Here is a 12,959-nt window from a genome sequence, read left to right as displayed (position 1 = left end):
GGTACCTTAAAATTCTGGAGACGAGGATTCAAGTCTCTGCTCTATCCCTTTCTGTGTAGAATTTACATGTTCTTTACATGAATGCAGATAAATGAATACAAAATATGCCTTGTGCCCTATGTTACTACAGGGATTCATCACCCCCCAACCCTGTGAGGTTGAAAGATATGTGGATGGATAGAAAAGAATCAAAGGGCATTTCTATGAGATTGCATATGCAAAAATATTCACGCGATGATAAACTGCTTTAAATACCCAACATTAAAGTAGCTGTTCGGTAATGTATACCTGCTTCATGTGGCTGGAGAGAAGATTTGTTTTTCTGCCATGAATTTCATGGTAATTACAAGGAATGGTTTTCCTAGCAAATAGCTAATTCTGCAGAAGGGACTGCAGTTCAGTGTTTGTATGGCACCCTGAAAGAAGTGACCTTATGTCTTTTTTACTTTTTCAGCAATAAATATGCAGTATGATAATCATGCATACTTCTTCGTAAGCGCAATTTCGTGAACCTGGAAATGCAAAATACAGTATTTGCCATTCGGTTTATCTGTATTCGTTTTGATAATGGTTATCTGCAGCAAATTCTGTAATTATGTAGTTTGCAAGAATAGGTTTCATAGTCTCAAAAACAGGCTTTGTAAGAGATTGTCAAAACAGTATGCATACAAACCTTGTCACTGTAGTATAGCATTTGCCATATGCACATAGTTTTCCCCATGAATACAAATTAGTACTTCATACTCCATACATTTTCTCAATATCTAATTTCTTTCTGATGCTCTTGCATTTCCTGGCCCTACAACGAAGCATGTGTCCTGCCTCATTCATCACGCTGACAGCTCAAAGGCTCATTCCACATGCTCGTTTCTTATCGCGAATGACTATGCTTGTAAGTTCTCCACAGCGTCTAAAGGCTCATCAATGAATGGGTGACAGTATGAACAGTGCGAACCCGAGTGCTGGATCTCGGAGCAGGAAATGAGCCCGGCAAATGATCCACAGTGCTCCTGCTGCAGTTAATTTGCATCACATGTCCTGTGGGATTTCATTACATTTCCCAGTTCCCTCGATACTGACCTCCCTAATGGCTTTTAAATTTGGGGATCTTGGTACCCCCCTCCTGGTTCTCCTCTTTTTTGGCGACTACAGTTATTGATTTCTCTTGCGGTAAGAAAGGCACTCATTTTTACCCACAATGCTCACCCCTCTGTAAGATGTGTGGCTCATCTGTCTGTAAAGCTAACACACCCTCCATTAACCATTTCGTTTGAAATGTCTAGGAGGAGCATATGGGCGTCGATAGAAAATAAATTTGTTTTGCTATTGTCTTCGTTTTTTATAAATTTATACAGATGACAGTAAATAGCAACAGGCAGTGAAAGATGTTGATCGGATGAATTCGCTGCATTAATTACACAGCATTGGTGAACAGACTTGGCTCCTCTCTAACAAAGGGACATCAGAAAATGCAACCCCTCTCCTAGGTGACAGTGTGATGTTCAGCGTGACACCTTTAATAATGGCCAAGTGAACCATCGTAATGTAAGCAGTGACGTACATCAGTGCATTGCGAAGCCTGCACATACGTACCACAGCTGGACACATTCCAAGACAGAGCAGAAGGACAGCATCGCCTTCATCCTTTTCACGTGTTGTTTTCTGTGCTTTGCACCATTTCTGCTGTCATTTCTCCTCTTAAAAATATATGTAGTTGTGTTTTTCCCCATGCGGAATGAACCCATTAATTGAACATTATACTGCCTGGGATAGTCTCCAGGCCCCCGTGACCCTGTAATGAGAAAATTGTATTTTATTTGCTCAAGTACAGTGGAATTTTTCCTTTTTGCCTCTCGTGCTCCTTTGAGACGTTCATGCAGCGCACACAGGTGAGAGTGCAGCTTGGGGTCTGAGCGTAGGGTCATCCTGGACCCCTGGAGTGTTTCAGGGAGTTAAGGGCCTTGCTCAAGGGCCCAAACGACATGCGACTGTTTTGCCAAGGACAGGATTCAAACCAGCAACCCCGTCATTGCAAACACAGAGGCCTGACCCGCTGAGTCACACACTAATGCTCTATGCGTGTGGAACATTGCAGAAAACTGAGATTAGTGATCTGGGCATTCTGGCATGTGTACATACAGTACTGTATGTTTGAGCAATAATATATGAATCAATACTGCTTAGAAGTGGAATGTTTTCACATTAAGGGCTGCTTCATGATCGCACAGGGTCACACACACACACACATGGAATCACAAGGGATGCTTAAAATGCTGCCACATTACAGAGAATGGATCAACGGCATATGGCTGCTGCATTAACTTCTGTCTGCTGTCCTCCCGGTGTCATTCTGCATATCTGCGAAGCATGTTACGCCCATTAAAAGCGGCTGAATCCAACCATTATCCTCTCCTATCTGGCTAATTCTGTCGCTGAAAACGCCCTCTGTGTCTGATTAGACGTGGTGACACACATGTGTGTTATGAGGCTCACTGTCATCCTTTGAAGTCAAACATGCTCCAAATTCTTACTCACCTTTATGTTGAACTTCATCTTCAAAAAGCTTTAAAGTTAAATCGTCTTGTAGAGGAAACTAAATACCAAAGTAAAGTCAAACGGCAAATTGCTGGCTTATGTTCATATTGGAAATGCAGGGAATACTCTCAAAGATGCAAGAAGAAAGTTTTTATTAGTTGACATCAGAGGACAGAATGTGAATGTGTGTTTGGAGTTGCTAAGAAACGATTCATTGGCTAGATTGGACTTCAATGAATACAGGAGAATGCATCCCTTGATTTGGCCAGAACAATAAAGTTCTGATATTCACAGGCTTTTAATATTGCCATTGTAGGTAGCGTGCTGTGTTTTAAGGTTCCAGCTGGACTAGTGATTCATTCTACTGGGATCCAAATCCAAGGCAAATAAAACACGTTTGTTAACTTGTTCTTGTTAGCAAAAAGTACAGTAGTCATGCCCTAACTGTATTAATCTTGTTTCTCCGAATATATCTAAGAATGTTCAATCCATAGGTGTTTCATTTTCAACTACCCATATTAAACAATACGCTCAAAAATATACATTTGACTCTGTTCTATTACACAGGATGTCCATATTCATTTTCGAGTGACTTTATATCTGATAGAAAATAAGAATGTACGTCGTTCGTCACGGAAGGATGACCTTCAGATGTTGCGCTAGAGGTTTCGTTTAGTCAGAGGGCTGCCTCTATGTTTTCTTTGCCTGCCATTCATTCTTTATCTGTTTATTTGTATGTGTGTGTGTGTGTGTGTGTGTGTGTGTGTGTGTGTGTGTGTGTGTGTGTGTGTGTGTGTGTGTGTTTGCATTGGAGAAATTACTTACAAATACATAAAACAATGAAAATCAGTAATTTTTCCACTAATTAATTGGCTCGTTGCACAAAATGTTGTATTGTCAAGGACAAGAGTTTAAGTCATGTGCGCGTAGGCTAGGCGTGTGGGTGTGTGTCTGAAGAGAGGAACGAATGGAACCGTATTATTCATTCAGCCTGCCGCTCCTATTGGTTAAATGGAGGATCTATGGTGATGTACTTCACTGACACGACAAAATCTCCGTTAATAAAAAGACCGTGGAGAGGCTATGATCACAAGAAAAGCAGGAGTTTGGGCTCTCGGTAGCTTCGGTAAAAATACTCCGAGGAACATTATTTGGCAAAGAAGAGTAAACCGTACAATATTTTCCATTCGATTAACTCAAGTGAATTTCTGAACAGCTGGACAACATACAAGTTTGTTATTTTACTAAGGTAACGTTTGTTTGGTGATTGAGTTTTTTGCTTAAGGAAAATGTTGAGTTCTTTATAAACTGATACATTTAGTCAGCTAATTGTGGTTCCTAGCAGTTGCTCCTGTTTTTATATAAATAAATACTTTTTAAAAATGAAGTTCTTTTGCTTCAGCCAGGTTCTCTGTGATCTCTGCGGTGTTAAAGTAGCAGACTAGTTAAATGATTTTGTGCTTTATGAACGCCTAACAGCTGCCTAAGTAGATTAAATTGGCTCTGTGACATTTTCAGACACGTACATCTATCGCAAATAATATGAGTAACGAAGTAACCATCAAAATATATTTATAGAAAAAAAATGCAGGTCGGGTACAAATAAGCTATCTAGATAAAAGTACAAAAATATAAGAACTAATGTGTCAAAACTAGGATTTGTCAATTAAAAAAATAAACAATTAGAAAACGAAAAGCAGCGCAGGTATCAGCAATAGTATAGTACAGTACAGTATAGTACAGTATAGTGTAGTATAGTAAAATATAGTATTTGTTTTTTTGTTTTTGAAATTGATTTCATTTCAGCTCCCCGGAAAAGAATATTATCGCAGAATGGAGTGGTATGCCCTGGTGTTGGTACTGAGTTTGGTATCTTCAGCACAAGCAGATTGTTCTTCCCAGTGTGTGATCTGCGCTCAAGAGAATTCTAACGTAGATATTCCAGTCAACAGCATGGTAAGATTAATTTACGCGAGCAGTGAGATAGTGGCTCGTCTACTGTAAAAACTGTAGTAATCGCTGACTGTAATAATATTACACTTAAGCTACACTTTTCAGCACCAAGGACAGCACTGCCCTTTCTTTTAATTTTGGAGGGCAGCTATAATTCCAACTTTAGTTGCGTAATCTTTTTCCTTTAGCCACAAAAGCGATAGTGAGTCTTCGTAAATTAATGAATGCGAACAAAGTGCTATTTTGCACTAGAGCGTGTTTTTCAGATGCTAGAATTTAATTGTAATTAAACACTATAATACTTGACAGTTGTTTATCTAGAATAGTAGATTTGTACTTACCGGATGTGTACTGTTACTCATTTCATTTAATATTACCAAGATTGATTACTTCCCAGTTTTTTTTATTAAAATATTTTAAGACATGGTATTTTTATTGCAAAACCGAAGCACAACTTAACTTGTGATGCTGTTATATTTTTTTTTTTCAGACTTGCACTTTAGAGTGTGAAGGTGTTTTTTCATCCACCGTAGAATTAGACAAATGCGAGAAATCTCTGCAGTTACATGTTGATGGTTATAATGGATTCGCTAACGAAGAAGGAAAAGCGCAGAACAGCGTAGAGGAAGGACTCGAGTCGTCAGCTGGCAACCTGGTGAAGCGATATGGTGGATTCATCAAAAGAATTGATAAAAACAAAATATTCAATTATCCATCACGTGAAAATGCTCAACTCAAGGGCTTACTCGCCAAGAAATACGGAAGTCTGTCACGAAAATTTGGGGAAAGAGATGCACCGGAACTTTCTCAGGACGTCCAACGTGGTGGAGATTCAACCATAGAAAACGATATGGAGATCTACAGCGACGACGCGCCTATCAATGAGGTTAAGCGATACGGGGGATTTTTAAGGAAATTAGTCCCCAAACGAAGCGAGTCTGGAGAAGAAAATGACCAAGAAGGTTTACAAAAGAGGTACGGAGGCTTTATGCGCAGGATCCGACCAAAACTGAAGTGGGAAAACCAGAAAAGGTACGGAGGTTTCCTTAGGCGTCATTTCAAAATATCAGTGCGATCAGAAGAGGAGCCCAGCTCTTATGATGGCTTTGACCTATAGATTGTTACCCACAATTATGGAACTTCTGCAGCTGCACTGGATTTCTCACTATTGTTGGTTGAATTGTGTTTGTGTATTTTGCTTACAACACCAAGTCACCATGAGGTCCATGCTGGACGCCTAACCGTATAACCTAATCAAATCTGCTTGTGCCAGTCCTGCTTTAGCGTATAGTGTAAGGACTGCAATGTGACACTACAATGTGACACCTTTTCCGTGTCTGTAAATGAAACCGTTCATGTAAGCCAAAATATTATTTAATATTGCCAGTCATGCTTGTTTCTTAAAAATAAATGCAATTAAGTTATATGTCCAAGTTGTTGCGAACATTTTTTGAGTCCGACCAACAGAAAAACTACATTATTAACTCAGGCATGATTAAAAACAAAATCCACACAAATAAACGTGAGTTTTGACGGTTACGGTGAAACTGGGCGTTTTTAATGATATAGCCTTATATTTCAAACTCAGTGTGCACGTCCAGATGTTTGACTTTGACTGTAGGCACGCAGGCACACGCACAGCAATGGTGACTCATTCTGTCATTCTCTAGAATAGAAAGTTTAATTAGTTATGCGGAAGTATAGTTATTTTCATGCAGCTGGTCGTACTTTTGCTCCCTCTAGAGGAGTCACTAAGTTTACTTTTACTTTAGTCCATTTTCCATAATCGCTTATTCAGTGCCGGGTTCATGGTGAGGTGGGGACGAAGAGCGCACGTTGTCTTTCAGTGATGGCAGGGAATGATCAGTGACAACCCCCCGCCCACCCTTATACACACATACACTCTAAACACACAATACTTACACAATATTGGTATATATTGGTAAATCTGAGCCCCTTCTGAAGACACATGAAAATACCATATTGGTCACCCACCCAAGGCTAATCCAATAATGTTCCAAAAATTTCAGGGCCCCTGGCCGACTCTCCCCCACTGCCCCCCCTACCCCCCTTACAGGGTCTCCCCTGCCTTCTACCATGTGCCCTATTACTCTACATTGTGGTACAAAGCTACAGCTTCCCCCCGCAGCCGCAGGGTCTTCTGAAGCCTAACGATCTCATCGCAGTCACCATGACACATAGCCTTCACTCCTCCGCATGTCATTCTCCTGCTTCTTTTGCACTGCAGTTTTTCCTCTTACGTTCATTTATTTTCAACCTATATCTATGCTCTCTTTTCTTTACTTATGTTTGAAGAAACCCTTAAGGTAGCTATGCCAATCTAACACAAGCCCAGAGTTGGTGGTTGTGTTAATCAAGCCGGCACTACTGCCCACACCACCGCGCCACTTGTGTGCATGTCTTGTTTTCACATGGATTCATTTCAGCCGCAGGGTCTTCTGAAGCCTAACGATCTCATCGCAGTACTGTAAAAAAAATGCAGTATTTTTAGGTAAATCCATGACATACTGGTGAGTCAGTCCAGGGGAAAAAACAGCCACAACTGTACAGCTGTTACTGCTAGATGAACATGCTGATGATCAAGATGCTCAGAAATATCAGCATCTATTTCGTCACTCACTTCCTCAGACCTTGATTGTCTGCTAGTCCATGCACAATGCCTGACATCAGCCACAGTATTGCAATGTTTTTAAAAAGGTGTGGACACTTAACCCCCCCCGTGGCCCTGGTGGTTAGGGGCAGTAACCGGTCAGGTGTCAGTTTCCAAAAGGACATTATGTATATAAATATGAATATATTATATATACACATTATGTAAGCAAACACAAACAAAAATCACTGGCCGGTTACTGGTAAAAAAAAAAGCTTCCTCCTAACACCTAGTTGTCACGGGTGACCGGACGGGTGTGCAGAGCAGGCGGGGTCGGTGAGGCTCGAGGAGTGGTAAAAGCAAGACTTGCAGGCAAGATTCGGGACGAACAGGTTTTAATCACGGGATCAGGACAGGAAACAGGACTTGGGAACGGCTCTCACCAACACAGCCAGGTCTCACGTAACACCATCAATGACAGACACCGGGTTAGTACAAATCAGGAACTTAAATACATGGAACAAGGCAGCAGGAAACAAGACACGACTGGGCACGATCAGGTAATCAATCACACGTGGGTAATTAGGGGGGCGTGGCACACAAGAGGAGCGGACGGGCCGGGCGTCACACTAGTTGTTAAAGTTTTCGTCTAAATCATTAAACCGAGACACCAGAGAGTAATCAACACAATGTAGTGAATGTTATACCAAAATTCAATGGAACATAGGGACGCAACATACTAGAATTGCATTTTTCAGGTGATGGGTGAGCAGTAAACAAATACCATGGAGCAGCAGCACACAACATTTGTACCGTGCACATCGTTTAAAAAGTGTTTATTTATCATGATAACAGAAAGAATGGTGCCTTGATGCCGTGCATCAACGATGGAGAATCAGACACTTGTGCTTCACTGACAATGCTAACAGAGGGCAGCCATTAACACTCAAAGCTTCAATTAGCAATGGCAGTGAGTGGAATCTCCGCACACATAAACGAACAAACAAACGAGCAGATAAACAAACACAAATTGTTTGATGTTAATTTTTCTTTAGGTTTATTGATGATGGAATTGCAATGGGTGTAGGTATATGAAAAGAAAATGTTATAGAGTTTTCCTTTATTTCTGAAATGAGAATGTAAATGATAAATTGTAAAAAAAAAAAATAGCCCAATTGCGGTGCTTTAAATTCAGGTGCGCTTTTGACACAAGTTCCTAAGTGGTTTCAAGAGCAATTACATCTGTGATCTAAACATTACAAATGACAACAGAACCATGTCGCCTTTCTCTTGTCAATCACGGGTCTCAGTAATTATCTGTGATCACAGTGATGCACACAGTGATGCAGACAAGTGGGCAAAAAATACGGCCACAGAAAAATGAAGTGACCACTCATTCCTCAATTTATGGGTGTGTGTCTGTGAATAATATACATTTATTATATATATATATATATATATATATATATATATATATATTTTTTTTTTTTTTTTTATTTTTTTTTATTTTTTTTTGCAAACCGCCACCTGGCTCTTCCCTGCTTCTCATTGATGAAGCGCTTCTTCCTTGCTTTAAGGAACTTCAGTGCTGCTTCTAGGAGCCTGATACGAACTGTCCTAGCAGTGCACTTCACACCCGCACTTAATGTCTCCCATTCCTTTGGAAGGTCACTTGATGTCATCCTCCGATTCATGAGAAACTGTCAAATACGTTAACGGCCATCGCTGGCATTAGAAGTCCAAACCACCCTTTCCTTGGCTGGTTTCTGGTTGTTCCCAGTGTCTCCTGCTTCACCTTATTCTTCTGTACTGCTGTCTTAGAAATTTTGAACCTGGAAGCAACCTGCTGCTCAGCGTAACCTTCTGCCAGCAGATCCAGGATTAAACCAGGATTTAAAAAAGCAGATTTGTTGGATTTCTTTGGCTTGATGAAATAAAGCTACAGGCCATCAATAATGTAAGAAATATTTCCTATCTATCTTCATGAGCGTCTCCACTGACTATTGTAGTACGTCAAAGAGCTAGAGGACTAAAAATACTCTATTGGAATCTCTTATGAGTTTTGGGATTAAATGAAGCACATTTGGGATTATCCAGGTTTTATCAATTAATTAAGAGGGGAAATCTTTTATGACTGTGCAGGTAATTAACTACTAGCAATTATTAAGGAATACAGTATCGTTCCAATAATTTTCAATGAATTTTCTGTACCCTCTTGTCCTATTTAGGGTCATGGGGGGTGTAGAGCCTATCACAAACATTATGGACACGACCCGGGAAGGGGCACCGACCCATCGCAGGGCACACTCACACACCATTCACTCGCACATACGGGCAATTTGGTTGCTCCAATTAATTGTTTTTGGACTGCGGGGGGAAACCAGAGTACCTGGAGGAAACCTTACCATGACACAGAGAGAACATGCAAAGACACATGGAATGAAAGAGGAGACTCTAGTTCAGGACTTGAGTCTGAATTTATTTGACTTGATTTCTGTATCCTCGACTCGGACTTGACATGCAATGTGAACTTGACCTTTGGTGCTACAGAGTCAGGACTTGGATTTGGACTTGACCACGTGACGTAAAGATTATGTTCTTCTAAGCTTATTAAGTGGCACACATTAATGAGAAACAATTTTCTGGAAAAACAGGCTACCGTGTTACCAAATCGTGGTAGCCTGTGGTTTGTTGCTGTTGCACGTTCCATCAAGTGCAGTTACATCAGGATTGAATTCAACATGCAAACCAGCTTTATTTGCCAAGAACTTCACTTACGCATAATCATTAAACAAAGCTGTGCAGAGACTTTTCAAGGTGCAAATGCCCAACAGAGCTAGGGGGGTTCCCCTCGTTAAATTTAATATGATTGTTGGCAGTCGGTAAATTTAGCTGAATTTTGGGGGGGGGGGGGGGGGGGGGAGCTTGGTAAAATGTGTGTGATGCCCATTGAGAACCTCAAAAGCGGGACAAATGCAGTCATTCAGGTAAAAGAGGCAGGTACGCATTCAGCATTATACCTTCCCTGCACATGCCTAATGACCAAGATCATCCCATTCACGCCTAAGACATCCCCTCTTTCATCATTAACGGTGTAATGATGTATAAACGCATGATTACTTGAAGTTACACGTAAATTTACTTCAGTTGAATGAAATGAAAAGAATCGTGGTTTCCACCACTACGTGTAACAACGCTGGAGTAAGCAAAGGTGCCTTCTTACAAAGTAACAGCTACACAGAGTTACTGCATAGCTGCTGGTCCACTCATTGTCATGGCAACAGCAACCTCCATCACAGCTGTGCTTGAAGCTGTGGTCCAAAGGAGCTGATAAACTAAATGAGATGCCAGGCTTAAGTGCTGGACGTCACAATTTCAGACATGCCACCTTTAATTATTTAAATATGACAGGGCCGTCTCAAGCTAACTTTTGGAGACAACCTCCATCAGACCATCACGCGTCTATCTTTCTATCCGTCGATTTTAATTGCTGCTCATCAAAAGTCATTAAGCCCGAGTTCTGAAAAGTGAAGGTTGTGTTGAGAACAAGGCGGGAAAAGAAAGTTTGGCAATGTGAATTTCAGGAGTTTCCGTGTGTTTTGAAATCCCAGTTAAATCCCAGTTATCCCAGAAACATGTTCCATGTGGAATACAGTTGTTCATGTGTATAGTAAGTCTTATGTATCATTCAGACTGAACGTGCTACAAAGGATCTAGTTAAACTGTAGATCACTACATTGTGGGCAATATTATTCAGTCTGATATCAAGGCAGATAGTTACATTTGATGCTAATCAATTCCATCTTTATTAGGGGAATGGAACTTGTGCCTTTGCTATTACAGGAATACCGAACAAACTGTGTCGGTCAGTTGGGGAGGCACAACGTTTAACAAGTAAAATTGTTGAAGCATTTAATATTTATTAGCACTATAAACATTAATATTGTGCTTTTACCTTCTGGCTTTGTGAAATGAGGATCTATATTTAATGACAGACACCCCTGACCAATGAAGCGATGATGAAGTAAGATTATAAATGACAACAGTGATGATTGTCCTACGGCTTATTCCCACTTCTGTCACTAGATGGCACGGTTTCCCGTACGATGTCCCATTCTGATCTCTCGAACATGTTAACATGGATGCATGGCTTCACAGTATTAATTAGTAAATTAGCTGACAAGCGTGATCATTTAATGATATGTGAGAAAATTATTTGTCGCAATAATAAATGCTAATGTCTGAATTAAATGGTGATTCCAAGTCGTGCCATGGGGCATATTTCACACATTTTCAACGTCAGCGTTGTTAGGTATACATGTTCCAGGGCCTGGTCCTGGTGATTAAAAACCTTTCATCCAGACACCCATCGGAGATTCACCGTCAGTGGCTCTCTCTGATTTCCAGCCTGAAATCTGCATATTCCATATGGGATCTCTTTCCGCTTCTGAAGCATCCAAACTTCCACTTGCTTATATCTCATCGATTTTAGACCTGGATGATCAATAAGCTGGTGGCGTCTGTCAGTGATGCTCAGCTACTTGGAAATATGTTCTGCCGTCAAAAGGAAACATCTCCAATGGTGTTGCGTTTAAGCTCCTAAAAAAAACGAGTTCTAAAAGCAGCAGAAATTCAATCATCACCCATTACTGAGTTTATTGATGCAAATCAATCTTCATGCATTTTTTTTTATTTAGGAGGTTCATTGTACGCACCTGCAGCAGATTATATAATCTATTATTAGTAAATCAATAAATAAATAAATAGAATAGATAGAGACACCACATTTGTTAGATTGTAGCTTTTGTTGTCACTTTGCTTTATTCACGTACTGTAAGATCCAGCAGATGACGCGATCTTTCATATAACACATACTGCAATGTTACCGGGGTCTTGCCTTAATCCTTATTGACATAAATCTGTTTGCTCGCATTTAAGAGATGTCGCAGAAGCGGTCCTGACCGGGGGATGAACCTGCAGCAGCACAACATATACAATTTACTTGATTAGCCTGCCAAAATGAAGACTGCGTGCCTGGTGCTGATAACCACCCACGTGCCATACCTCCAGCTGATGGCTTAGCCGAGGCAACAGTCAGTCGGCACCAATGCAACGGACATCCGTCCAATCAGAATGTGCACCTGGGCTCGTTTGGTCAGCTGTCTGATTTTATCTTATGCAGAAGCTCATCCTGCACTTAGAAGTACAAGATACTTGTGGAGTAGATGTCAGAGGTGTATCAGAAAAATGTAAATGACACATGGAAATGCAGGGGATTTCAAATAATCTTACAAATTCCTTTGGGATTTTGCAATTTAATGATTTAATTTAACAATATAGGATACAGGGGACAATGGTGGCGTCATAGTTCGTTAATCTGCTCTCCTCCTAGTGTTGCATGGGTCTCCTCTGGCAATCCAAAGACACACTTCGCGGTCTCTGATTTGACCATCGTGTGACTGGCATCTCATCCAAGGTGACAGTACCCTCTGCTTCTTGGGCTATACAGCCGTATAGCAGCTGGAAGATGGATGGATATGAATTGCAGATTTTTATTTTTTATTTCTCAGACTGTGAATGATTTGTCTGTGATGCACTACTCTGTTAAGCACACTGTGGCAGCTATTTTGGGAAGGGGTGCTATTTAAAAATAAACAAATTTGAAAGGAATTGAATATTTTTAATGGCTGGTTTTAAAATCCTATTTTTTCATTTATTTAAGCCACATGCAATACAGACATTCTTTCAGCACATTGACAGATATTTTCAGTTTTGGAAAAGAAAAGTATTTGACTAGATACATGCGCAATATACAACAATAGCTTTGGACCAAATCAGAAAGTTAAGACAGCAGAAAGAA

The 12,959-nt window shown here is 40.5% G+C and overlaps 1 protein-coding gene across 1 annotated transcript; it reads left to right on the top strand.

Annotated features, from left to right (window-relative positions):
- Window positions 1–3,647: 3,647 nt before the first annotated feature.
- On the top strand, window positions 3,648–5,605 carry LOC125745303 (proenkephalin-B-like). Its single transcript, XM_049018003.1, has 3 exons — window positions 3,648–3,784; window positions 4,342–4,491; window positions 4,979–5,605. The coding sequence occupies exons 2-3, from the start codon at window positions 4,369–4,371 to the stop codon at window positions 5,603–5,605; spliced, it is 750 nt and encodes a 249-aa protein (XP_048873960.1). The 5' UTR covers window positions 3,648–3,784; window positions 4,342–4,368.
- The last annotated feature ends 7,354 nt before the right edge of the window (window positions 5,606–12,959 follow it).

Source organism: Brienomyrus brachyistius, chromosome 6 (genome assembly GCF_023856365.1).
Source record: "Brienomyrus brachyistius isolate T26 chromosome 6, BBRACH_0.4, whole genome shotgun sequence".
NCBI lineage: Eukaryota > Metazoa > Chordata > Actinopteri > Osteoglossiformes > Mormyridae > Brienomyrus > Brienomyrus brachyistius.
Note: the sequence above shows the minus strand (reverse complement) of the source record. Positions and strands in the feature narration are given on the sequence as shown.

Excerpts from the sequence above, each read along its gene's own strand:
- LOC125745303 (XM_049018003.1), top strand. The coding sequence starts at position 4,369 with ATGGAGTGGTATGCCCTGGTGTTGGTACTGAGTTTGGTATCTTCAGCA. Across the intron at positions 4,492-4,978 it reads ATATTCCAGTCAACAGCATG|ACTTGCACTTTAGAGTGTGA; the intron begins GTAAGATTAATT and ends TTTTTTTTTCAG.